This window comes from Podospora anserina, chromosome 2 (assembly GCF_000226545.1).
Source record: "Podospora anserina S mat+ genomic DNA chromosome 2, supercontig 2".
Taxonomy (NCBI): domain Eukaryota; kingdom Fungi; phylum Ascomycota; class Sordariomycetes; order Sordariales; family Podosporaceae; genus Podospora; species Podospora anserina.
Genome location: NW_001914858.1, coordinates 1,853,417 through 1,878,030, shown reverse-complemented (window position 1 = coordinate 1,878,030; position 24,614 = coordinate 1,853,417). Strand labels below are relative to the sequence as shown.

Sequence of the window (24,614 nt, the reverse complement as noted above, 5' to 3'; positions counted from 1 at the left end):
TTACTTCTTTTGGGCATACTCATAAAACCCCTTCCCACTCTTCTTCCCCAACCACCCGGCCGCAACATAATTCTTCAACAACACACTCGGCCTATACTTGCTATCCCCCGTTTCCGTATGCAAGACATTCATGATCGCGAGGCAAGTATCAAGCCCAATGAAATCCGCCAACTGGAGCGGACCCATGGGGACGTTGGTGCCATTCTTCATGATAGCGTCGATGGAATCCCGGTCTCCGACGCCGGATTCGAGGCAGATGATTGCTTCGTTGATGTAGGGCATCAGGATGCGGTTGGCGAGGAAACCGGGGGAGTCGACGGAGTAGGAGACAATTTTACCCATTTTCTCGACGAAGGAGACGGCGGTGGCGAGGGTGGTGGGGGAGGTCTGGAGGCCGGAGATGATTTCGACACCTTTTTGGACCGGGACGGGGTTCATGAAGTGGGTTGCTACTACGCGGGAGGAGGCGGAGGTGTCGAGAGGTTTGGAGGGGTCCTGGGTGGCGGCGGCAATACCTGGGATGGGTGTCAACATGGTGTGGTGGGGAGCAAGGGGTTAGGGGAGTCTTACGGGTAATGGAGATGGAGGAGGTGTTTGTCGCCAGGACGGCATGGGAGGGAGCGATGGAGGCGAGGCGGGAAAAGAGCTCGAATTTGAGAGAGGGGATCTCTGGGACAGCCTCGATGACGAAGTCGGCTTCGTGGAGGGCATCGAGGGCGGTGGTGGGGAGGAGGAGGGCCCTCGCCGCATCAGCTTGGAACTGAGTGAGCTTCTCCTTTGCGACTTGCTTGGCGAGAAGAGTATCTGGGAGTCGTTAGTCAAAATTGATACTGGAAAATGAAGGGCCAGGGTTGATAAAGAGAATTGGGAGGGTTAATGAGAAGTGGTTGAAGCCCGGTTTTGGTGGCTTGAGTGCCCCTTTCCATGGCTTGGGTTGCCCCTTAACGGGTCTGGTTCAGGGTTGGTAGTGACAACATACCAGCAAAGACAAGGCCCTTATCCAAAGACTTCTGGCTGGAGTCGACGAGGGTAACTGGGACTTGGGCCTTCATGGCAGCCACAAGGGCAATACCGAGACCCTGTTCATCTCATGTCAGCTACAATTGCTATGTTCATCTCATGAAGAGGAAGCTCACCATCTGCCCCGCGCCGATAACACCGAGACGCTTGACATCGCGGGCGCCCTCATGCTTGACAGCAGATGAGTAAGACCGAACGCTGAGGCGGTTGCCCAGACGGAGCACTTGTCTAGCCGACATGATAGAAGCCATTTTACCTGAAATACACAAACACAATGGAAAAAAGAGTGAAAATGAGAATGAAGCTCTCTTGTGAATGCGACGGACTGAGTGACGTCGGCTAGCCTCGGTAAATCCAAGGGCCACCCCCGGACCGATTGCTGCTTTCGGCCGACTCTCTGCCATGTGCCCTGTCCAGGATAGTGCGAGCTCCAAGACACACACTATGAGCGCACTGTGTCTGTTTTAATTGGGCAGACGCGGTCAGTCGCGTCTGATTTTAATGGGTTTGAGCATCGCGTTTCCATGCCCACGAGCGCCAAGCCACAGCAAACAAGATACTACGACGACGAATTCGAATTAGTATCGTGATAGACGAAGACCGTATGCTGGTATAAACGAAATTCGAGAATAATACTCCGACATGGAGGACAACGAGATCCCCAACGACACTGTGCACCCCGAGGTGCGGGCGCACATCAACAGTCTTGTTTCTGCGGTAGGCTTTCCCGCCAGCGATCCTTGACACAAGTTGGCTGACAGTTGGAATAGCTGGGTGGTTACAGTGTAGACAGCGACGACGACAAGTATAAACTCGGCGACGACGCCCTCGAAGTCCTGCGCGATCTGAAGAAATGGATTCGATTCTACGATGAGAAGACGAACCGCATGGACGTTGCGCGATGCCTCGCTGAAGCGAATATTGTCTGCACCGATCTCCTCCAGATTCTTGCTTTATGGCCGCCAAGCGACAATGATAGCAAATACAGGTCAAAGGTTGCGTTGGCGTGCTACGAGCTTATGGTACCGCTTACCTGGCCCATCGAGAAGGACCCCGAGACCATGACGGTCAACCACCACAGACATCTGCCAGTGTTGCAGTTGGCGCAGCTGAATTACAAGAGGGCGATTATCAACTTTGATGCGGCGCAGATTTTGAATACGGCGATCAGGGTAGCTCTGCCGAGTATGGCTTTGTCGATTGGAGACAGAACAGCAAGAGATCAGGGTATCATCAAGTTGATTCTATACTTCCTGCGGAATATCGCCATGATTAGCCCGCCGCCAGGGGTCAACTACGAGGGGGACGAATCCCAGATTTCGAGGTCAGCGCTGATTGATGCCTTCTCGTTCCAAGATGTGTTCCTTGCCATCTTGACAATCGCATCGAACATGGGCGAGGACTTCCGGACGGAGGACGTCATTATCCTGGAGATATTATTCCACTTGCTCAAGAGGGTGGACTCGAGCAAGCTTTTTGTCAGCGAAAAGCGGCTGAACAAGATCAAGACGGACGAGCTGACGGCCGCCATGAACAAGGAGGCGGCTATGCTGAGGTCTTACAACAAGAAGGGGCCATCAAGGCATAGTAGGTTTGGCACCATGATTTGGGTGAAGAGGGAAAATGGGAGAACAGTCACAGTTTCTGGTCAAGACGCATTACTCGACCCTGCTGCGCGAGAACGGAAGATGGACGGCTCCAAAACCTTCAAGGCACCAAGACGAGCAAGGAAAGACGAAGCGGACAAGGAGCTAGGTCTACCTGTCAACCTCGACGAACGCGCCCGTCAACAGCTCAAGGATTTTGTCTCTGACTTCCTCGACTCTGGCTTCAACCCCCTATTCCTCCACCTCCAGCGATCGATCGATCGAGAAGCGAGCCACGTTCTTGAAAGCCACAAGGCTCAGTTCTTCTACCTGGTATCATGGTTCCTAGAAGCTGAACGAGTACGCCAACAAGCCAACAAAGATCAAAAGAAGCCTGCCCAACCAGTAGCTGAAGATGATGTCAATACCTTCAACCTTGTCGCCGGTGTTCTGCAGCCCGAGATGATCATCACCCTCAACAGATACCTCGATCGCGCCTACACGGACAAAAATTGGCCCCAGCTGACGACCGTCATGCGTTGTTTTACCCAGATACTGCTCACCATCCAGGAGATGACCGACAGCGGCAACGAAGAAGACGAAGAAATCGCCGACAACCTCCTCAGCAACCTCTTCTACGAAGAAAAAACCCACGATACCATCGCCAGCGTCGCGCGCACCTTCAAAGACCAAGGCTTCGAGTACCTCGACGCCTGTACCGAACTCACCCACACGTTCCTTCGCATCTTGGAAGCCTACTCCAAGCAAAACGTCGACATGCAAGTCCGCTCCCGGCGACGAACCCGCAAGAAGAAGAAAGCCAAACAGGCCGAGGCTGTTGCCGCTGGGGGGACCAACTCGGACGCGGAAGAAGACGAAGACCTCGTCAACCCCGTCTCGGATGACGACGACGAAGCCGATGCCCGCAAGGCGGAGCATACCTCCCAAGAGCGCAAATTCAACTTTGCCCAGTTCGCCACGAGATTTCTACCCCAGGGTGTGGTTGACACATTTGTCAAGTTCACCCACTTTTACCAGGACCTCTCTCCCGAACAACTCAAGCGTGCGCATCGATATTTTTATCGGGTGGTGTTTAAGCATGAGATGGGGACTATGCTCTTCAGGCTGGACATCATCTCCCTGTTTTACAACATGATCAAGGGCCCTCAGCCACTTGATTCTTCCACTGTCGGGAAGTCGGTCTACAAAGAGTGGGAAGAGCTGGTGAAGCAGATTTTGAGGAAATGCACCAAGAAGCTAGAAGAGCGACCGGCGTTGTTTGTCGAGTTGTTGTTCAGCAAAGAAAAGCAAACGGCGTTTTACCTTGAGTACGGCTACGAGAGGCAGACGAGCTCGGTTTCGACAAACCCCCGGCCGGGGGCAGAGTTGGAGTTTAAAGACAAGATGCTGGAGAAGGAGGCGCAGATTGCGATTGTGGTGGGGGTGTTGCTGGATAGGAACCAGACGGAGTGGTTGGAGTGGGTGAAGAAGACTTTGGCGGAGGCGGAAAGTGAAAGAAGGGGGTGGGAGGGGGAACAGGAGGCGAGGCAGTCGGGGGCGACAACGGATGGTGAGGTGGTGGTGGGGTTGTTGCCTGAGGCGCCGTATACTGGTGAGTTTTCCCCTGAACACAGAGCCTTGTGCGGTTGTTTACTTTTGGTCCGTGCGCGCTAACATGACAACCCGCCTTGTAGTGATACACCCATCCAATGACAAGTGCCGAACGGCAATGTTCAAGAACCCGCATTTGAGGCTGTTGATGAAGCTAGTTGGATTTGAGAGGTTAGCGCCGACGTTGGATGAGACTCCGGATTCGGTCTGGATCGTTCCCGGGAGGATGAGCGCGTATGATCTAAAGGAAAATCTGAACATGATCAACAAGGCAGAGTTTGAGCCCCCTACTTTTGAGGCTGGGGAGCTGGCGGAGGATCAACTCCGCAGAAAATCTGCTGGGACAAAAGCTGCGCCGAGGAAGAGGGCGGCGTTTGATGATGGGGATGATGATGATATTTTGGATGATGGGGAAGAGCCGCTTTTTGCTGCGGGCCGGTTGAAGTCGATCAACCCTACGGGCGATAGGCCGAAGAAGTTGAGGAGGAAGAGGATGACGATAAATAGTGATGGGGAGGAGGTGGAGGAGGTGAGGGAGATTGATGATGAGGAGGCGGCGGCGAGGGCGAAGGCGAGGAAGCTGAAGCAGCTGGAGAAGTTGAGGAAGATCAAGAGTGAGGTGTATGTGAGGGCGAGCGATGATGAGTCGGATGAGGAGGCGGATAAGGAGTTTTTTGCGAGGGAGGAGGAGAGGAGGCAGAAGACGATGGCGGCATACGGGGGGCCGGCCAAGGAAAAGGAGAAGGAGAAGCCGACGGGAGTGGAGAAGAGTGCTTGGGAGAGGTTGTTGGACGGGGATGATAGTGAGGAGGATGACGAGGATGCGGTGGTGGAGAGGCCAAAACCGAAGAAGGCCGTCAAGAGGGGCGGCAAGAGAAAGTCGGATGCTGCTGATTTGGGAGACGATGAGGACGTTGATATGGATAGGGATGATGATGACGAGGAGAATACAGCGGATGATGAAAGTGAGCGATCATCTTCAGCAGTCTCGCCGGCGCCGGCTAAGAGAGCTGCCAAAAAGAGGAAGCCGAGCAAGAAGCCGGTTGACGATGATGGGGATGAAGAGATGCAATCTGCTACTCAGACAAGTGAAAAAGGTGTTGGTGATAAAGACAAGGGTGGTGGCGAGGAAGATACCGATGACGACATGCCGGTCGCTGCGCCAGTACGAGCGCGACCGAGGGTTAGAGCAGGGTTTATTGTGGATAGCAGCGATGAGGAGTGATTGTTCTTGGAGGTTACTACATTTTGTACACATATACCAATGCATGGCGTCTGCGTCCTCTCTTCATAACATCAGTAGACAAGCCGGAAATCGACGGCGGGATCAGGCTACAGGCAAGGTTACTGTGTACTTTGAGCATGCCGGATTTGCTGGCCTACCTAAATAATAAATACTTACTTTTTTCTGCACTCTTGACTCTGGCATGGGTAGTTTAGCAATGAAAACATTATTTATCGGTTGCTGGATATGTTATTGTTGGTTTCGATGGGCGTCCAGAGAGCGCTGCCCTCAAATCACGCCCCAATGCTTCAATATGGGCTTGTAACAATGATAAAGTAAAGTAACGCCATCACACGTCCGGTGAGGTAGACATAACACGCGCCAATTTCCCAACATCTACCTCTTTAATCCTCCCCCTTCCCCCGTCAACACGTACACCTACGAGCATTCTTTCAACAACCATCTTCTTCCCTGCCTCTACTATAAGTTAGAGTTGCGGGCCGTCCCGAAGCGAGCTGTCAAAAGAGGGTCTAGATGGGTGGAGCACTGAAGAAAGTTCCGTGATGGCTTCAGCACGGACATGACCCACATGCTCCATCTTCTAAGTTGCAGATTGCAGTAAATATCCTAGGGAAGAAATGGTATGGTTATACTTTGTGGAAGGTGATATAAGGTAACGCAGTGATTATATAGAATTCTCAGCTAATTTATCCATAAGCTCGGATCGACGAACCCTTAGAGGGCTTACCTGCTTGCATCAAAGACAAGCGCTATCTAGGGAAAGACGGCCTAAACTCGGACTAAATATAAGGTTAGTCTACCAAAAGACGAACTCAGCTTGGGTTAACGACAGAGTTTGTCTAGAAATGGACAGTTTAAGCTCGGATTAAAGATATACTAAGCTCAGATCAAGTGGGAGTAGGTTGGGATAAAAGACGAGGGTTAGATAGGTGGATATGGCTGATGTGATCCCCCTGGTGACAACCCTAGCCGCCATCGCCATGTCCATGCGTTATATAATGCCTGCGCCGTGATAGCTGGCGCAAAAGGTCAAAACACCTGAGGTAAGTAGTGAATATAGCTGAGACAAAAGGCGTGTATAGCTGGGATAAAATACAGATGTAGTTGGGAGAAAGAGTATAGGTAGCTGGGACATTGGAAAGATAGAGCTGGGACGATGGAAAAACATAGCTGGGATAAAGAACACATGTTGCTTGGATAAAGGAAACACGAAGCAAGATGACAAAAAGATATTGTTTTTTTTAAAAAAAGAATTACATGTAAAGTATAATAACTTGTGTTTTTTACGATGACCGTCACACAAAGTTGTTGGCGGGATACAGAAATAGCCAGGAGAATCCATCTTTGGTACCGATGTCAATTTGAGAGCCGTCACAACGTCAAAAGAGTATGGCGTCGGCCGCTCTTGTGGAGCAACAACGCGGGGTCCTTGGGAGCCTGGTCAACACACACACACACACACATTGGAGGGAGTTGCACAAATCCAGAGAGGCAAGAGTGGTCATGTAAAAGCAAAACAAAAAAAACCTATCTTCTAGAGGCCGCCTTTGCAAGTAAATACTGTAGATCCCCATAAATACAAAATCCTCTATATGATGACGCCCAAAATACAAGCGCGAAACCCCCTGGTGCAGTGCAGCACCGATCTTCCCGCCATCGTCCTCACGCCAAGGCCACATATGGATGTCTCCCCCGGGTGTTGCTCCTATTACTTCTTCGGTGCGGGCTTCGATGCGGTCTGCTTTTCGGCTGTGGAGTTGGAAGAATGTGATACTGGACGTGCGCCCACGTATTGGCCGTTGGCGGACCTCTGCCAGTTTGGCTTTTGGTTTCCGCTGCTAGAGACTCTCAATTAGTGATGCCGAATGTGGGTGAAGAGTCGCAGAAGAGCCAAGTACCTAGACTGAGGCTTGCTCTGGTCGCAACCCATGTTTGCGCCTTTGTGAATATTCGCGGGATAGGTTGCTGAGACACACCGGGAGAGGTTTCGGAGCGGCGTGGGAGAAAGAGCAGAAGGAGGATAAGGGGAAAACGGGGTTCAATCTTCCTGCGGTGACCGGAATTGTTCGTTCAGGGCAAAAGATTGTTGTGGGCAACCCCTCTCTTAAAGGCCAGGCTCTTAGGTCTGTCTACCCTGTTTCTATCACATTTGTTCTCTCATTTTCTCAATCTTTCCTCAACAAGGATCCCTGCTTGCTGATTGCTGGCTCCCCAATCGTTTCCAGCTCCCCAGGGTGCTCTGAAGGCGGCGGGTATCCCTTCCGGAAGCCGGCAAGGCGTTTTCGAATCTTCCAACGCTAATTCTCAACAACACCGATACGAGTTTCTCTGACTGGTTCGATTTCGGTCCAGGCGAGCGTAAACCATCGCAAATTTAATGGCGTACGCTGTTTGTGATGATAAGCAGAGATGGCGCACGGCCATCTTGACGTCGAGGGGCTGTTAAGTCGGAAGAGATCACCCCCCCTGGCGCGGAGTTCGTGCGGCTGGAGGCGCCCGACCATGAACAGGTTGGTTTGGCTGATCTGCAGCTGCCCATGGCCGGTCCCAGGCAATGTTGCTGCTGTGTATTCGCGTCGCCAGACCGGGTCCTCGCTCGTCGCGACAGGTTCGTGATTGCTCCCGTTTCCTTTCCAGTCTTCCCCATCCTGCAGTCTTCCATCCACCATGTAATCGAAAAGAGTCGCTTGCTGGCTTCCATCGTGCTCGGCGATCGATGCCCCATGTTCGGATCACCATAGCCCCGGCATGAGATCCCTCCGGCCCCTCTAATCAACACCACTCATTCCCCATACCGAACTCGTTCCAAAGATCCTCAAACCCAAAGAGCAAGTATCTTTATTGAAACCGGCACAAGGGTTCGACACCGGCAATCCACTTGGATTGTGCACACTTGTCCCTCCCCCAGGATTGACTTGTTAATCAAGGGTTAGGGTCATGAGTGGGGGTTAGTGAGATGTCATTATCTTGTCCCCCACCAAGACCCGGACCCTTCCCCGTACCCGGACCCAACCCCCCGGTCTTGGCAAAAAGGAGGGCTTTTCCCACACAAATCTCGCGCGGATAATCCCCGCAAACCATCCAAGCCATCCTCCGTTGCCTGACGGTGCTGAGATATTGAGCGTAAAGGGGAAGAAAATCATGCCATGATGGAAGCTTTTCCATGAATTCGGCCAAAGGAAATACATTCGGCCGGCTCGATCACATACATTAACGTGCACGCCGAGCGCATAACCAGCCAACATGATTGGAGTAGGTGCTTGATTGGGGAACGTGGCCGTCCGGCAACTCAAGTTAATCCGTTTCCATCCTTGGTGGGGGCTGTCAGGAACTAAGAAGAAATGAAGGAAAATGAGGGAGGGGGAGGGGGTGAATGTGGAGGGGGGGAGGGAGAGCATTGTGAGGATCGAGTGCTGGAAAGAGAGAATGCCCCTACCATTTTACCATCCTATGTTTGAAGTTTTGGTCGGGCTTCTGCGGCATCCGGAGTGGAGTTGATGTCGTATACGGTAGTTTCACAGGGAAACACGACGTGTGGGCTGATGTTTGGTGCGGTGTGCTGCATAGCTGGGTTGGATTTTGTCGCTTGTGTTGGTTCTTGACAGAAGGAAGAAAACTTGCGAGATGCTCGCGGGGGGGGGGGGAGGGGGCGGCGACTGCTCTTATTTAACGCCTGGATTCAAATTAGGTTAACCTATATTACTGGGTCTGTTGGAGGCAAAGCTGACTGGGCTCCCAGCCTACCAGAGACCAGAACGGCATGACATCGGGGGAGAACAGGGGAAGATTGCATATCCTGGGGCCATCTTCAGCTACCTTAACGCATTCATTGAGCTGCTGTTTTGATAGGATGGAGACACTGACGGGGACGGAAAATATTGTTTTCCTGCGATCGCCCAAGCATGGTTTTAAGATGTGGCTCAAACCTCTGGTTATTATTGAGACGCGACAGCCGCCCTTAAGCCACAGTTCCATGAGAGTTCTCGTCGCTGCTGTCCTGAAGAGTGATTTTCTAAATATGGGACGATATGTGCCAATGCGAGCGTGATTGCTCCTTCTCGCTTCAAGAGTGGTTCGCTAGGCCTGATTTAACGGCACACCTACCTATACATCGCTAGCTTTCCCCTCACCACCTACCGCCCAGGCCATCGGTGTTTTGGATTCCTTCCTGTGAACTCTCTGCTCAACAATCCTCGAAAACTTGCTCGACGGTAGCTCTGATACACTTTCTCGTCTGACGGTGCTTTCCACGATCGATCGAGACCGCTGAATAGTCCATGTCACCACTTTGAAGACTGCGCCCCACAAGGCAAACATCGGGAACATTGTCAACATCGAAACGATGGGGCTCAGCAACATACCGCGACGATGAGGATTCTGGCGAACCGAGTTAGCCGCGTCTGAAAAGCCATGAGCCACGATCTTGTTTGCGCGGATGAAGCGCTGGGCGCTGTGCGTCGACCTGTACCATCATACAACCGTAAACTGCAGGCGCGACGAGCTGAGCCTGGAACGGCCAGTCTCCAGGATGGAAAAGAGCTCAAGAAGAACAGTCGAAACTGTCGCAAGGTCGGCACAGAAGAACATACCATCGAATTGTTTTGTTTCTCGGGACTCAGAAGATATCAGAAGGCAGATAGGTTGGCTTAATTTGCACGTAGTTGGGCCGCCAGTCCGGGACCCATGATGCCTTTGACAAGACAAGGCTCTCAGGCCGATGGCGGACCTTGGAGATGTTCCGTCACGGGTGTTGGAACAACTTCCTGTTGAAGGCGATGGCCCGCTATCGTGGCCATGCTTTTGGCCCCCTATTCCATACCTGATCGCCACGTATGTTCATGTCTGCATCTTACACACTCACCTACTTATGCTCGGCACAATTCTGTTATTCCGGTGCTTTGGGGGTGTGGACCATAACGTCAACCAATGGGCTTGTCTGTAAGTATGGCGCGTGGTGTTCTGGACATTGGTTTCGAGAAGCGGAGAGGTCTCGTCGCTCCCCGATGTGCCCGAGCCTGCTGCCCCTTGTCCGCCTTTCCTTCCGCCATGCTACTTCTATACTGTTTCCGGGCGTCTTGTTACTCTGCGTTGACGACAAGACGATGCATTTTGGCCCCAAACGAGGCGCAGCACCGATGGCCCAATTGTCCCACAGTCACCGCTAGTTTATTCTCGCCATTATTCTTCGATCAGCGCTATCCAGTTGTGCGCTGCATACTGCAGAGGATATTCATCAGTTCACAGGTCATCAGCGTTGGCACACCCTCTCGACATTGGCAAGGCTGCCAGACGTCTCGATGCACCATCACTCTTTTCTGCACGACCAATGCCTGACGCTAGGCATCCGGAGCGGAGGAGACACGGAGACAGTGAAGAGGAAAGAGGCTCTTGTGTGCTTGCCAGCTTCCAAAATGCTTAAGAGAGGGGACTAGGACGTCTGAGGACTTCAGTTGTTTGTTTCCACAACGGCCTACCCTGAAACCACCGCAGCCCCTTTTTACCAAGATGCCACTTCCTTCAGATGCCAGCACAACAGAGGTTGGGCAACGTTCAGACTCTCCTAGATCCTCGGAGCGTCCTGTTGATGGAGACTCTGTAGAGCAACTATGCGATTCCACTATCGGGCCCGAATCCTCAGCGTCTGTTAGTGGTGAGACATGCTCGAAAGTGGACAGTAGTGAGTTCTTCTGCACGCATCCTCATACTCATCGTGCCGTTCTAATCCCAGCACACCCAGGCGCAGAGGGCCCTTACGATAACTGCCGGTTTCGTGATGGCAGTAAGTAGCAAATAAGGATCCCCTCTGCCATCAAGCCTTACTAATGGCACTTTTGACTCATAGGAAACGAAAAGTCCATCCATCACGGCGGTGTCGCAGAGCTGGCGGGTATGTTCGATCGATGGTCCAACTGGAAGTCTTACAGAGCTTTCGGCTGGGAGAATTGGCACCTACTGGTTGACAGCCAGTATAGGATCAGCTATCTCTCAGAGGAGCTCCGTGAATACTACAAGGAGCATCCCGAGGAAGCAAGGGGCCCGACTGCGAACCACAAACGACCGGCTGGACAACCCCTGATGGAGGACAAGCTCGAGACCATCAAGGCAGACTTAAGGAAGGAATTAGACGACTACCGTAAGAAAATACAAGATACCCGGAAAACCACGACTGCCCTGGTTACCTATGCGGTAGCTAACCATTGCAAACCAGTCAAGCGTTGTGCCTACGTCAAGGCAAACGAACAGCAGTATGCTACGCACCCTGAACAGTGGAGGATAAAAAACGAATGGATGACCGACAACAAGAACCTCGACCCTGAGGCTGGCATCATCCTTCGAACACCCGAGGACTTGATCAGCCTAGCCGACCCGCCCCCTTACTGGGTCATCCAGACGTCAGCCGACATCAGCAGACGATATAACCAATGGTTCAAGGTCTGTCGCCACACTCTTGTTCTAGACGTAATGGATGTCCAAAAGCTGACAGATACTGTTGACAGCCCGGTTCACAGTCTAAGGACAACTACATCCCCATTCCCTTCATGACATTCATCTTCAAGACCATCCACGTCATCGCCGCTGCTCTACTGCTCCTTGTCCCAGCTGGAATACTATACCTCGCTGAGTTGGACAAGGGGCAGGTCTTCGCCATCATTGGCGTGTCCACCGTCGTCTTTTGCGCCACGGTAAGTGCAAAGACTCGACTGGATACGACAACGACTGCGTTGGCAGGGTGTGCCTACCTGGCCTTTTGCGGTGCCTTTGCTGTTGCGACGGGAAATATATCACTATGAGAATTGCCAACAAGTGTGGAAATGGCAGAGAAAAAAAGACGCGAAGAAACTTTTCTTCGTGGATGATGGTGATGACGAGGTGGAAGACAAAACAAGAATTGATGATGAGGAAGCCAACGATAGAACTTTACTTACCTTTACCTTCTCTGATGTTTTATTTCCTTGAGTTGAGGCATACCTACCTACCCAAGTACTTTGTATAGGTGGATGGTAGCTCCGTCACGAAAGCGGGTCTACGTCGTTCGTTCTATAGGTAGTCGACACATTCCATAGTTCCAACAAGATAGATTAGAAGAAACAAGGATGGGCCAATAAGAAAACAAAGAAACTTACAGTTGTAGGACTACTATCCTTGCCGCCTCTGGCCGGTCAACCTTGACCCAAACTACCTACTTACCGTTAGGCAGACCACTAGGTGCTGTTACTCGGACTCTCGAGAGCCTTATATGGGGATATGGAACTTGGCTGACTGTTTGTCCAGGTACAAAAGAACGTTCATACCCATATAATGTGATACATCACACCAGTCAGCCTTGCGGATGAAGTGTTGTTTGGAAGCGCGAAATGCAAGAGAAAAGGGGGGCGTTGTTTATATTGGTTGCTTGCGCATGAGGCGTGGTGTGCCTGTTGCCTGGGGAGATGCCTGTGAACGTTGAGATAAGGTTTTTTTTTTGGGCGGCCGCCGCTAGTAGGGGGGGTGGGTGTTAGGTGAGGGGATGAGAATGCTGATACGGGAGGTCCCGCTCGTATGCACGGTCTCGGACCCGAAAGAAGGACAGGGGCCAGGCAGGGGTAGAACATTTGGGTTATTACACTTTGATGTGGGTTTTGTTGAGGAGGTGGAGGCTGTCGTGATGAGGGGAGGGGATGACGGTGAGAAATGAGGGTTGTTGTGGTTGATGGGGGTGGATGTTGTTCTGAGACGTTTGGGGGTAGTGCATCGGCTGCTGAGGGGTTGGTGGTTGATGAAAGGCTGGGGGTTTGGGGCGAAGGTTGAAGAAATGGGGAAGGTGAAATAATTGAGGGAAAACTGAAGATGCGTCGTGGTGGTGGTGCGAAAGAGAGCGGTGTATCAGATGCGGCCTGCGGCAGCTGTCAAGCGGCAGTTGAAGATGCATGAACCATGTACCAGGTGTGCGCAGGTACCAACGGTTGGAGGAGGTGAAAGCAAAAGAAACGGAAAGAACCGGCAGCAGTGATGGTGACAGAAAAAATAAATCCGCAGCGTTGTGCGAGGCTCTGGGTTCCAATGGTGTTCGTTCGTTGTGCATGTCATGAAACTGGGCTGTCGATGTGGCCACGCTAAGGCATGGGCGGTTGTCGGTGAGGTGCGGTGGGGCAGGGCAAAATCACCAGCGCATTATGGTAAGAATAAATAAAAGATTCAGAGTTACTATATTAGGGAATTGGAATTTGGTTACTGGGGAAGTTTGTTGAGGGCACCCGATAAGTTATACGAGCACGACTCGAAACGTAGTACTACAAGCCATCTTTCTTCATCCCAGCTATATCCCAGCCTTATCTATCCAACCTCTGTCCTATATCCCAGCTGGCTATCAATTTAATCCCAGCTTACTTCCATCTTGATCCCAGTTTGACCTGTCTTTGACCCGAGTTTAGGTTATCTTTTGCTACATCATGCTCTGGGAAAAAGGAAGAGGAGGGTTCCAGACGGAGATGTTGAGTCATTGACGCGTTTAACGTTTACGCAGCGATATCTCATGGGTTATGTGGTGGAAGGAACAACTGATACATATGCACGTTTGCTTGACAGATGGACTGATGCCGCCATCATCTCCTTCCTCCCTTCCCCGCTCCTCCCCTGCCTACCAGGCATCGCCCAACATATCCTCAGTTTTAAACAGAGGACCTATTCCTCCTGCCTGGTTAACGTCGAGTGCAGCTTGTGCTGCTTCATCAAGGAGACACTGATCAGAGCAATGACAGTCAAGCCAAGCGCAGTCAGCCAGACTCCTCTGAACGCCTCCATAAACGACGCAATTACACCATCATGCCAACCCTCAGGCAACCGCCCCAACTCCCCAAGATCATCACGGATTCGGTTGATCTCCTCAGCCGCACCGGGCAGATCACCGAATCTTTCCCACAGCTTTGCCTTCAGGATGTTCTGATAGACGGCCGATGCGACAGTGATGCCGAGCGTGGTGCCTACCGACCGGAAGGCATACGTAGCGCTCGTGATCACGGCTTGCTGCGAGTGTTCAACAGCAGCAATACAGCCAAGGAGGGTAACAGTAAGCATAGCACCGTATCCAGCACCGTGGAGGGTCATGGAAACAAACGGGATCCAAGGTGGCGTGTACTGGTCCAGCAATGTGTTGAGAGCAATGGCGATCGTGTACACTGACAAGACAATTCTGCCCAGGCCGACATACTTGCCAGTTTGCTTCATGATCAACCCGCTGCCGACCGACGCGAACGAGACGCCGACCGAAGATGCGAGGATGCGATATGCGGATTGTGTGGGTGTGTAGCCAAGGACCTGGAGATACAGTGGAACATAGAACATGGTCATCATCATCACCATGGAGCTGGGATCGTCAGTTTTCTTGTCTTGAAGAAAGATCGGGGGATACATACCTGCAAAAATTCGTGATACACGCTGCAGCAACAGTCCTTTCAACCAATAGCTTCACCGGGATAATCGGTTGCTTCACCCTGCCTTCCCACCACACCAAGGCAAAGAGCATTGCGACACCCAGCGGAATGCTCGTCAAGACCAATGGATCCGTCCACCTGACCAAATTCCCGCCGGCATTAAGCCCGAGCAGCGTCAAGACCAAGAACCCGACGATAAAGAAGGCACCCAGGAAGTCGATCCTCGAGATCAAGCTCTTGTTGGATACCTTGGGCGGCACCCTCACCAGATAAGCCACCAATCCACCACTGACAGCAATGATCGGGACCTGAATCAAAAAAGCCAACCTCCAACCCCAGGACGAAGTGTCGTTGATGAAGCCGCCAAATACGCCACCCAGCATAGCGCCTGTGCCATAAGCAATGTTCCCCAGCCCTTGCACCACGCCTCTTTTCTTCAATGGAACCAGATCCGTGGCAAGGAAAGTGCTGATGCTCATGAGCCCACCGCCTCCCACTCCAGAGATGACTCGTCCGAGGATGATTTGCTGTTCGTTCTTTGCCAACCCACAAATGAGGTTACCAAGGCCGAACATCAAGTTGGAGAAGACGAGTCCCGGCCCACGACCAAAGATATCGGTGAGTCTACCCGACAGGGGCTGACAAGCAGCATTGGCGATGAGGTATGATGCCGCAAGCCATGATAACAGTGACAGGGACTGGAACTCTGAGGCGATGGGTCCAGACAAAGTGACAATGATAGAGGCGTCCACTGCGCCGAGGAAGACGCCCAGGTAGGATGAGGTGAGAGTTATGTAGAGCCTGGCGGGAGAAAGTGGCTGGGCTATGAGTGTGGATTCTTCTGTTTCGGTGCCGGCCTCGCTGACAGCTTCTGAGGAGGATGAGGAAGCTGATGGCGGCTTGGGGAGCAGAGGGCTGGATTCGGTTTGTATTGGCGCTGGTGAAAGAACGTTGAGGCCGTCGGCGGGAAGGGCAGACGCTGCCGGTTGTGGTGGGTGACTGGAAGACATCTTGTGAGGTTGGTTGTGAAACTGTGGAAGCGATGAGGCTTGGAGTTGAGAGACGCGGGCAGCCGATGACGGCAACGGCTGTGGCGGGCCTGGCGGGGATGATGGTGTAATCCGCTAACGGCTTTGTGTGTCCACAGGTGAAAAGCAATCGATCCAGATAAAATGGAACATGCAAGTATTTAATGCTCAATTGAAGGGCGGATGATAGTCTGAGTCACCTCAAGTGATAGCCGAGCTGGCGATTGAGATCGGTTGGTCAGTTCGAGACGACAGTTAGGTGGGTTCTTGACCGCTGTCGTTGATGCATGATGCAGGATTGCGGCGCTCGGAGCTAAGCGGATTTAGAACTGTGGGGTCCCGGCGGCCCGTTGGCGGAGAATGGCTCGGCCGTCCGGACGTGCCAAGCCGGAGAGTGATGATCCACAGTTGACCGCCAGCTTACCTGGGAAAGAGCATCACGGCTGTGCGGGGACCCTGGAGATGATGTTGGCGAAGTGGAAGCTCTGTTTCAAGATAGTGGTCTTGGCTCAAGTTTTGGGTCACGATCGCAGGGTGGCACTGGGAAGCAACCGGCTGATCTTTCTTTGTTTGGGCCTGCTGACATGGCATCAGACACGTACTTATCGTTATCGCCCTTCGATCAGAGAGGACATACTCAGTTGGGGAGACATTCGTTTTGGTCTGGCTCGTTGGGACAGTCATCACCTGGGATGTACAGTCATGAAAACAACCGGTTCATTAACCATGTAGGCCGACATGAGTCTGAGGGGGGTAAGAGGGCATGGGATAGCGATGATGAGACTGAAGACATCACGGAGAGGAGGGCTCGAAGGTAGGGACTTTGTTGTTCGGGTACTTTAGAGACATTGACGAGGATAAGGGCGCGATTTCAGTTCAACCAGGTCCATTCACAAGTCCAGGCATTAAAAGCAGTTCGAATGTGGAAATGGGTGATCTCTTCGTAGAAACTGGACTGTCCTGTCTTTGTTGCTATGACTACCTGCGAGATCCCTCACAAAAGCAAAACTTCCCTTGCCCACCTTACCTACCTGATTTTCCCACCGGAGCCGGAACCACCCGAAAAGGCCCCGGTTCCTTAACAACACACTGATGATACCCTCCACACCCACTCCCAACAAACATGCCGACACTTTTCCAACTCCCCGTCCTCCACACCAAAACCATCATCCACATACAACGGCTTGGGCAGATTGTTAGGATCACTCCCAAAGCTTGTCGGCCTCTTGATGCCATTATCCTGTATCAAATGCCAGGACACCCTCCCCCTCCTCAAAATCACAGAACAAAGCATAAAATGCGACCCCTTTAACACAATCGGCGTTTTCACCAACTCCTCCCTACTACTCGGCCTACGGGGTTGCTCTTCCTCCCCACCAAGAAACCTCACCAACAACCCCCACGTCATCTCAAGGCCTGTCTTGGGTGTGTTGGGAAGGACATAATCCGGCAATATCCTGATCGGGTATCCAGTTAACACTCCAGGGTACGGCTGTGTCCCCGTCGTGAACAGCGCCTGCCGGCACGGTTTGGGATGGCGGTGGTGCTTAAACGAGACGGAATAATAGTAAATCTTGCAGCTGCCTCTGAGGCCTGCACCAGTGTTTTCTAACTCGAACCCTTTAGCGTTGGGCATACGGTAGTAAATCGAGTCCGTGACCTTCGACCTCTTCAACACCCCGCAACACCAAGCTAATTGGCTGGCTATCTCAGCGATAATCTCCGGTTCGGCGTTGTGGATTTCAATGATGAGATGGGGTTTTAATGAACTGGCTTGGACCGCCGGGGTGTTCAGTCAAGTCAAGGATAATATCCGACCCATCTGGTGCTTGGAGGGTTGCATAATGTGAGGGTTTAATCCCTACTGAATCAGTGGGTGGTGTGATTGAAGGGTTGTTGATGCTAAAAGCTCCAGCAAGGAAGTGGTAGACCTCTGGTCCTCTGTCGGGCCAGGTTTGTTTCATGTACTCGAGTGGAGAGGCTGCTTGGACGTTGTTGCGGTAGCCGGCGAGGGTGCATGCCTGGCTTAAACGGTTTGCGGGTCGATCATTGTTGGGATACGAGATGAGAGGTTTCCAGGAGATGGAGATGGCGTAGTGTGAAAGCTTTGTTTCGTAGAAATCTTCGCGAGATAGACGGTTTGTTATTGCGTCACGTATTTTTGTTTCTACCTCGGAGACCTTTTCACCGGGGAGCCAGAATGGAGTGGCCATGCTGAACTCTGGCTTCTTTGCTCATTGATGGGGGAAATGTTTGATACAATGAATAGTCGAGTTCAAATGGGGACACTGATTTGGGACAACACTGGAAAGTATGCAGTGGAAGTCAATCATTCTGTTGGCACCCATTTCATACATTTGGAAATGCGACGGAAAACATTACATCACTGAGTGAGTCAGACCAGCAATCAACAGATGCCAGAGTAAATTGTGTGTCGAATGACATGCTTTGTAAGGTCGGCCCTGAGTCTGATGGGATAACAGCGTTACTCATTGTTGAATCATTAGCATGAGGAACCGATCTTCAACCTGTTGAATGATTTGTTTTACATAGAACGTGCTTTGAAAGTGCCACAGAGAAGGAGACAAAATATGATGGGAATACAACCTTTGTACCTACTCCCCCGGGACCAATTCTGCCCTCTAAAGTATCCCTATCAATCGGGGCAAGTAAAGCCCTCCTGCAACCGCCCCTCAATGACAAAAAGCTTCCTCACCCCACACTCCCCCCCAATGAAGTGCCTGTAATTCTCTAGCTGGTCAAAGTCGAAGTCACTGCTCACCTCCGGACGAGGCAAGTTATCAAGCCTGAACTCAGACCCCTCATGATCACACCGCCGCTCCAAATGCCAAAACACCACTCCCTTGTTCAACACCTTGGAGATAAGAAAAAAACACTTCCCATGAACAACAACCGGCGTGGTTGCCAGGTTCTGAGGCCTCCCAACCGGCGTCTCGTCCTCACGAATCCTCATGATGATCTTCCACGTTATCTCCAACCCCGTCAAAGGCACGCTTGTTGAGTTGAACGCATACCCTGGCTGAACACGGATTGGGTATCCGCACACAATCCGAGAATGAGGTTGGTCAATAAAAAGGCCATTCCAGCAGGTTCGTGGCACGTCAAGGTCGGACCCGTCGATGGGCGTGTCGATGTAACCAATATTAAATCTCATGCTGTCATCGCTCGACGAGTCCGAAGAATCAAAATGAAGCGTCTCACTGACCGTCGGTTTGCAGTAGATGAGACCATCTTCGGGCGATTTTCTGAACGCGCCACAGAACCAAGCGATTTGGCTAGCCACCGAGGCTACAAGGTTTTGGTGACCACTGGCTGTGATGGATAGATGGCATGTTTCCGCTTCAAGGTCTGGTGTTTCCTTGTCGAGGTGCACGGTGATGTTTGCACCCCCATTTCCAGCGAACTGCACACGAAATCTGTGGTACGAAGATTGACGTAAGCGCAAGTCTAGATAGCTGTACAGTCGGGCGCCTGTTTGGGGCCATGTCTGGCTCATGTAGTCGAGCGCGGTTGATGCCTGGACAATGTTCCTGAAGCCTGTGAGTGTGTAGGCCCAGTTTAAGTCGGTGTCCGCGCCCTTCTTGTGGCTTTTGATATACTGATCATGGTCAAAATCGATAACAAAATTGACGATGATCTTGGCATCGGTGTCGCCTCGGTCGTTGTGCTGTCTGATTTTACGCAATATTCTTTTCTCGAGCGTGGACTCACGGCCAGGCACCCAAGTCCGAGGACCGCTTTGGGTAACGGAACCTTCGCTCAAAAATCCGCTGGAGGAAAACTCGCTCGGGAATGCACTGGAGGAAGATCGGGTTTTGGTCGAGGAAGATTTATCCTTGGACGAGGGAGCCTTGGTCGAGGCCAAGGGAGACCCAGTCTGGGCAGGGAAAGATCCGCTCATGGCAGTCCTTCGATCTTTTCTGAATCAAAGTATGAATTTGGTAGTTTAGCTTTCGGCGCTGATTACGGCACCTGAATTTTTTGCCCTGCGTTGTGCAACAAGACGAGTTTATTGCTTTACAAACCACGATAGGTAACAATAGAGTATCGCCCGCGATATATCATCACAATCCTCGGCCATTCAACGAGTCAATACCCTTGTTGACTCAATCCCCAAAACCATCCTGTCATGTCTCTGATTGACTCCCCTTGTCCTTTGAGAGGGCCGTGACTGGCTCTGACTCGAGCTTTGGCTTGGGTAAGCCAACCAACCAAAGCGATAACCCGTCAAACCCGCGTCACATTTGGTGATGGCCCTATCCCTGTCCCCAGTATTCAACGTTGAAAATGGCCCGAACCGAGAAGCGATCGTGAGTCCCGCAGACAGATAGTAGAGCCGCGCGGCGATGGTGTCTGGCGCCAGGGGCGTCTCAGGGGCTCGAATCAGGATCATGAGGGCGATAATGCTTATGATCATGAGCCCAAAGATTGCCAAACTGAAATAGCATGATGCTACCCACGCCACTCTCGCTTTATCGTTGCTGAAGGGGATGTTGGCTAAATATACCGTAAGAATCAGGGCCATATTCGCATTCATGGTGACAATCGTTAATGGCAACGAGCGATATGTGCTTTTGTGAAAGAGAGCGGTCAATGGTGAAAAAGGAGGTTCGAAAAGCATCGAGTCTTGGGGCTTTGCCGCGGTATTGGGATTGGACATATTGATGTATGGTACAAGAATACTGAGCTCTAGAAGGTGAGTTTGCTCATGTTAGTATAGGCAAAAGTGCATGAAAAGGAAGGGACGCATACTTGAAAAAATGTTCTTCCAAAGCTCGTCGATGAGGATGCCTATTGCCGCGAAAAGGAACCTGACTCCAAAGTCCTGGCCGCTCAGGAATTGCTCAAGCGGATGGTTTTGGTCGTTGTTAAGATAATACCAGATTATTATCGGCAGAATGATGACGATGATGAGAAAAAGGAGACATAATTCCAATATAAGGGGATTTGACCGTTTTACTGGAAGGAATTTGACGCCAGATGCAGGAGTTGTGGTGGCCGGAAAGGCTTGGGAGGTCGTGTGCGGTGGCTCCAAAACAATGCCATTTTGTGCTGCCCCTAGCTCATTTTTGTATACTGTGACGCGGTATCGCGTGTTTTTTCCCAATGCTTTCTCCAATCCCTTGCCATCCGACGTCAGAGACTGGGAGTCCACCTGCCGAAATAGCTGCAAGAAGGAGCCATCATTCGCCACCAGAGTTGCCGTGCCAGCAAGACTGAAAGGTTCCGAGTATAGCTGGGATCGTCGGTTCCAAAGCTGCCCTGCAAGCACCGCAGTGCAAATAATCATGACGAGCAACATAGCTTCCATTGCCCTGGCAGGCGCTGTCGACACGCTCAATACCCCAGGACATGCAACGTTCGCACGGCAGTCGGTCCCTATCACAGATATTCGGATTACTTCTGGTGAAAGTGCTATCAAGACCTGGCATAATATGACCAGAAAAGAGGTGAGTGATACAACCCAGTGTCTTCGGATAAGTGAAATCCAGAGCTGCCCGACCAAGGGTACTTGGCTTTCGTAGGAAACGTTCAGGGACTCGGATGCTACTGCGCCCTTGGAGCTGCTCAGTCGGTAAAACGGCTCCATCCTCTTTGCAACTGCATCTAAACTGGCCCACGGTAGATAGAAGAGGATGGCGAATATGAGAGGAGCAAAGGATCCAAGAAAGTAAGCTTCTGGTGTCAATACATAAACAATGTATGAGCCGTTTCCGCTTGTGGAACTTTCCTCATTAGGTGAAACAGATGAAGTGATGATGGGGCTTATTATGGCCTTTGAGAATGTTGAGTATTCCAGTGAGCCAGTTGTTGTCGAGCCCCCTGTCCTCGGTGTTGGAACAGTGCTTGTGGACATGAAAGACTCTGGAGTACCCAGTTGAGATGACCCTCTTAGAGTAGGTACTGAGGGTGTTGAAGTACTAGTGATTATTATGGCATTTGCGGGGGTAAGTAACTGCCAGGACGTGTCAGAGGTTGACCAGTTTTTCAGTGATGCTGAATGCCGGGGGGCAGTGGCGTGCACAGTGGGTGACCAGCTGGTAAACAGCCTGTTTGTTTCGGTGTATTCTTTATCCATTGCCTCTAAATCGGAAATAATGGTGCTTTCTGCTGCTTTGGGCTGCATCTGTTTGGGAATAATTCCGGGGTTGGGAACTGTATGAATGCTGAGGACTACGTTGATGGATGGCCTCTCAGTGAAAACTGTGCTAATACCTGCCGACTGAGTGGAAGTGGGAGATATATCGGGGTTGGGAACGGTCTGAATGTTAGGAACTGCATCGGTGAAAGTTGTCTCGGTGGTGGGAAGCGCTATCTCAGTAGCAATCTTGGTTTCGGGGTAGACCACCTCGGTATCGGGAGCAGGTCTGTCGTCGAGATAACTTTCAGGGTAATATACTGTCAGAGTTTCCACCACTGTTTCAGTTTCGATTTCGGGGTAGCTAGTTGCTGTGGGTGCGAGAGTCTTGGGAGGACGAGGCGTAAGGAGCAATGTTGCAGGCAATCCAATGTTCACCCATCCACCCCATGCTGAACCGATTGGACTTATATAGGCGGGTACACTCATTACACTGGGGTCAAGTATTATGGCACAATCTCCAGATGCCCGGGGAGTGGGGGGTTCTGAACATTCTGCCACTATGCTCAAGTCTTTTGGAGAGTTCCTTTCTGGATTCCAAGGCCTTTGTGTGGGACGTGGGTTCCTGAAACCGATGCATTAGTACTTCTTGTATGGATGGAAGAGAAAGAGCACATAACCTGGAGGTTCAACTTACCATCTGGTAACCCTTGGGTTAGTGGAATCCTGGCGTCCGGCTCGCTTGGAGATGTGTGTATTTTCACTGGTTTCAGTGCGCATCATACCTCGGGTCGCTTTTGCATGTGGTATCTGCACTGTTGCGTTGATATAGGCAAGTGTCGTACGGGTTACGGTTGTCTTGCGAGCGACTGACGGAGAGAAGGAAGGTGTAGAGGAGGTCGAGTTGTAGTCTGAGCCAGCCACAACCGCGCTGCTGAGATCAGCAGTTGATAGAAGTTGGTGGAGGGAATATTCGACCAGTCCCAGAGAGGCTGTTGTGACAAGCACTAGGGCCACCAAGAACCAAAGGCGCAAAAGGTATGGACGGTAAGGAGTTATGGGTTCCATGTCTTAGAAATGCTTGGAGGCTATAAGAGAGCAACAGAACGCTCCAAACCAGTGGTCGGGAACAGATCATTATATGGGCGGTACATGTCCCCTGCTATGTCCTCACCCAGCTGCATTGGGAGGTATAACGGGAGTTCCGGAGCCTCATTTTCAACTGCACAGCTAGCAAAGGCCCATGAAGAACTCAACTGGATACCCGTATTATCAATGATATCTGCACACCGCCCCCCCGAACTAACGATCGGTGAGGTAACTTGGTATACATCAGGGGTAGTCTCTAATTAAAGTACGCATGCATGCATGTTGAGGCCCAAAAAATGTCGAACAGTGTTGACAATGGGAGATTAGCTCGAAGACTGAAGCACGATAATCAACAAAGCTGTGCTCCAAGCTATCGTGTTTGCTTTTCCGGGCCGGGCCGCCCCCGAGGACTGTGGCACCCTGTTAGCCAGCGTCTTCACCGAGTCACCAATCATCATTCAATGGCAGAGGTCACAGCACCAGGCGCATTAATATCCTAACCAGCTCTGCAGTGTTACAAACTTTTGCTTGGAGTGGTTATTTGTTTGAGCCTGAATACGGCGTAGCAATTCACCACAACTTTTCCAAGCATCTGGCGATCACTTCCTTTCTTTAGCACACAGCCTCACCACCAGCCTTAGTTTCATATATCTCGAACCCTTGACGTTGACACTTTCTCATTCCAATCATCCTCTCCATTTCTGGCAATCTTTCACAACTTCGACCCCTTCCCCCTCCCACCCTTCGTCGCATCCCCAACAACCTCCACCCTCTTCACACTAGTAGCATCCCCCTCCATAGTCATGCCCCGAGCTCCCCTCTTCCCTTGCCGAATCTCATCAGTCATCATCCCGCTCACATGATGTCCCTTTGGCCCCTCTCCCCTCAGCATCCTTTCCTCATGGCTTCCACCTGACGACTCTGGGACTTTACTCTCGGTTTTGGAAAAGTCTTGCTTGTTCTCCGGCTCACCCCTTGGGTTAGAGTTCGCATCATTCGTCTCTGTCTTTAGTGAAATCGGATCACCAAGCTGGGAGGGATTGGCATTGGGGCCGATGAGCTTCTCGGCGGCGATTTGGCGGAGGGGTTTGGTCATTTTAGTGAGTTGATAAATAGGGTAGTAAAATATGAGTGTGGATGAATTTGCGTAGTCTGGTGACAATGAGATCTCATATATTGTTAGGAATGGTCCGTTATTCATACGGAGAGGACATTACAACTGCTCAATTCTTCAAACACTCTCTCAATACGCTTGCACTCAATGCCGTCAGTACATGACGTCGATTTGAAGCAGAGTTCTGGCCGGACAGATCGCAAAACAGAACCGGCTTACCAACGGCGCGGATATAGTTCAAGGGCTTGCATATCTCGCAGATTGTCCCAAGATCTTTAGTTAGAATGAAATCGTGTTCCATCTGTCAGATCAACCTCGATCGATCTCAGGTACCCTAGTGCAAGAAACTCGATCAAATGGCGCTTGTGAAGTGGTGATGTCACAGCTTAGGTCGGTTTATGTAATAAGCT

The 24,614-nt window shown here is 51.4% G+C and overlaps 6 protein-coding genes across 6 annotated transcripts; 2 read left to right on the top strand and 4 right to left on the bottom strand.

Moving 5' to 3' along the window:
* Nucleotides 1-1,271, bottom strand: PODANS_2_4980 (uncharacterized protein; the record flags this gene model as incomplete). Its single annotated transcript, XM_001911225.1, has 4 exons — nt 1-515; nt 571-804; nt 980-1,079; nt 1,137-1,271. The coding sequence occupies 4 exons, from the start codon at nt 1,269-1,271 to the stop codon at nt 1-3; spliced, it is 984 nt and encodes a 327-aa protein (XP_001911260.1).
* A 391-nt stretch (nt 1,272-1,662) lies between these two features.
* On the top strand, nt 1,663-5,442 carry PODANS_2_4970 (uncharacterized protein; the record flags this gene model as incomplete). Its single annotated transcript, XM_001911224.1, has 3 exons — nt 1,663-1,737; nt 1,791-4,218; nt 4,301-5,442. The coding sequence occupies 3 exons, from the start codon at nt 1,663-1,665 to the stop codon at nt 5,440-5,442; spliced, it is 3,645 nt and encodes a 1,214-aa protein (XP_001911259.1).
* A 5,526-nt stretch (nt 5,443-10,968) lies between these two features.
* Nucleotides 10,969-12,254, top strand: PODANS_2_4965 (uncharacterized protein; the record flags this gene model as incomplete). The annotated part of the gene is made up of 3 exons (XM_001911223.1): nt 10,969-11,242; nt 11,306-11,895; nt 11,961-12,254. 3 exons carry the CDS (start codon nt 10,969-10,971, stop codon nt 12,252-12,254), a joined length of 1,158 nt encoding a protein of 385 aa, XP_001911258.1.
* Nucleotides 12,255-14,124: 1,870 nt separating this feature from the next.
* Nucleotides 14,125-15,883, bottom strand: PODANS_2_4960 (uncharacterized protein; the record flags this gene model as incomplete). The annotated part of the gene is made up of 2 exons (XM_001911222.1): nt 14,125-14,806; nt 14,856-15,883. 2 exons carry the CDS (start codon nt 15,881-15,883, stop codon nt 14,125-14,127), a joined length of 1,710 nt encoding a protein of 569 aa, XP_001911257.1.
* Nucleotides 15,884-18,557: 2,674 nt separating this feature from the next.
* PODANS_2_4950 (uncharacterized protein) lies at nt 18,558-19,823 on the bottom strand (the record flags this gene model as incomplete). Its single annotated transcript, XM_001911221.1, has 1 exon — nt 18,558-19,823. The coding sequence occupies one exon, from the start codon at nt 19,821-19,823 to the stop codon at nt 18,558-18,560; it is 1,266 nt and encodes a 421-aa protein (XP_001911256.1).
* Nucleotides 19,824-20,633: 810 nt separating this feature from the next.
* Nucleotides 20,634-22,490, bottom strand: PODANS_2_4940 (uncharacterized protein; the record flags this gene model as incomplete). Its single annotated transcript, XM_001911220.1, has 1 exon — nt 20,634-22,490. One exon carries the CDS (start codon nt 22,488-22,490, stop codon nt 20,634-20,636), a length of 1,857 nt encoding a protein of 618 aa, XP_001911255.1.
* Between the last annotated feature and the right edge of the window lie 2,124 nt (nt 22,491-24,614).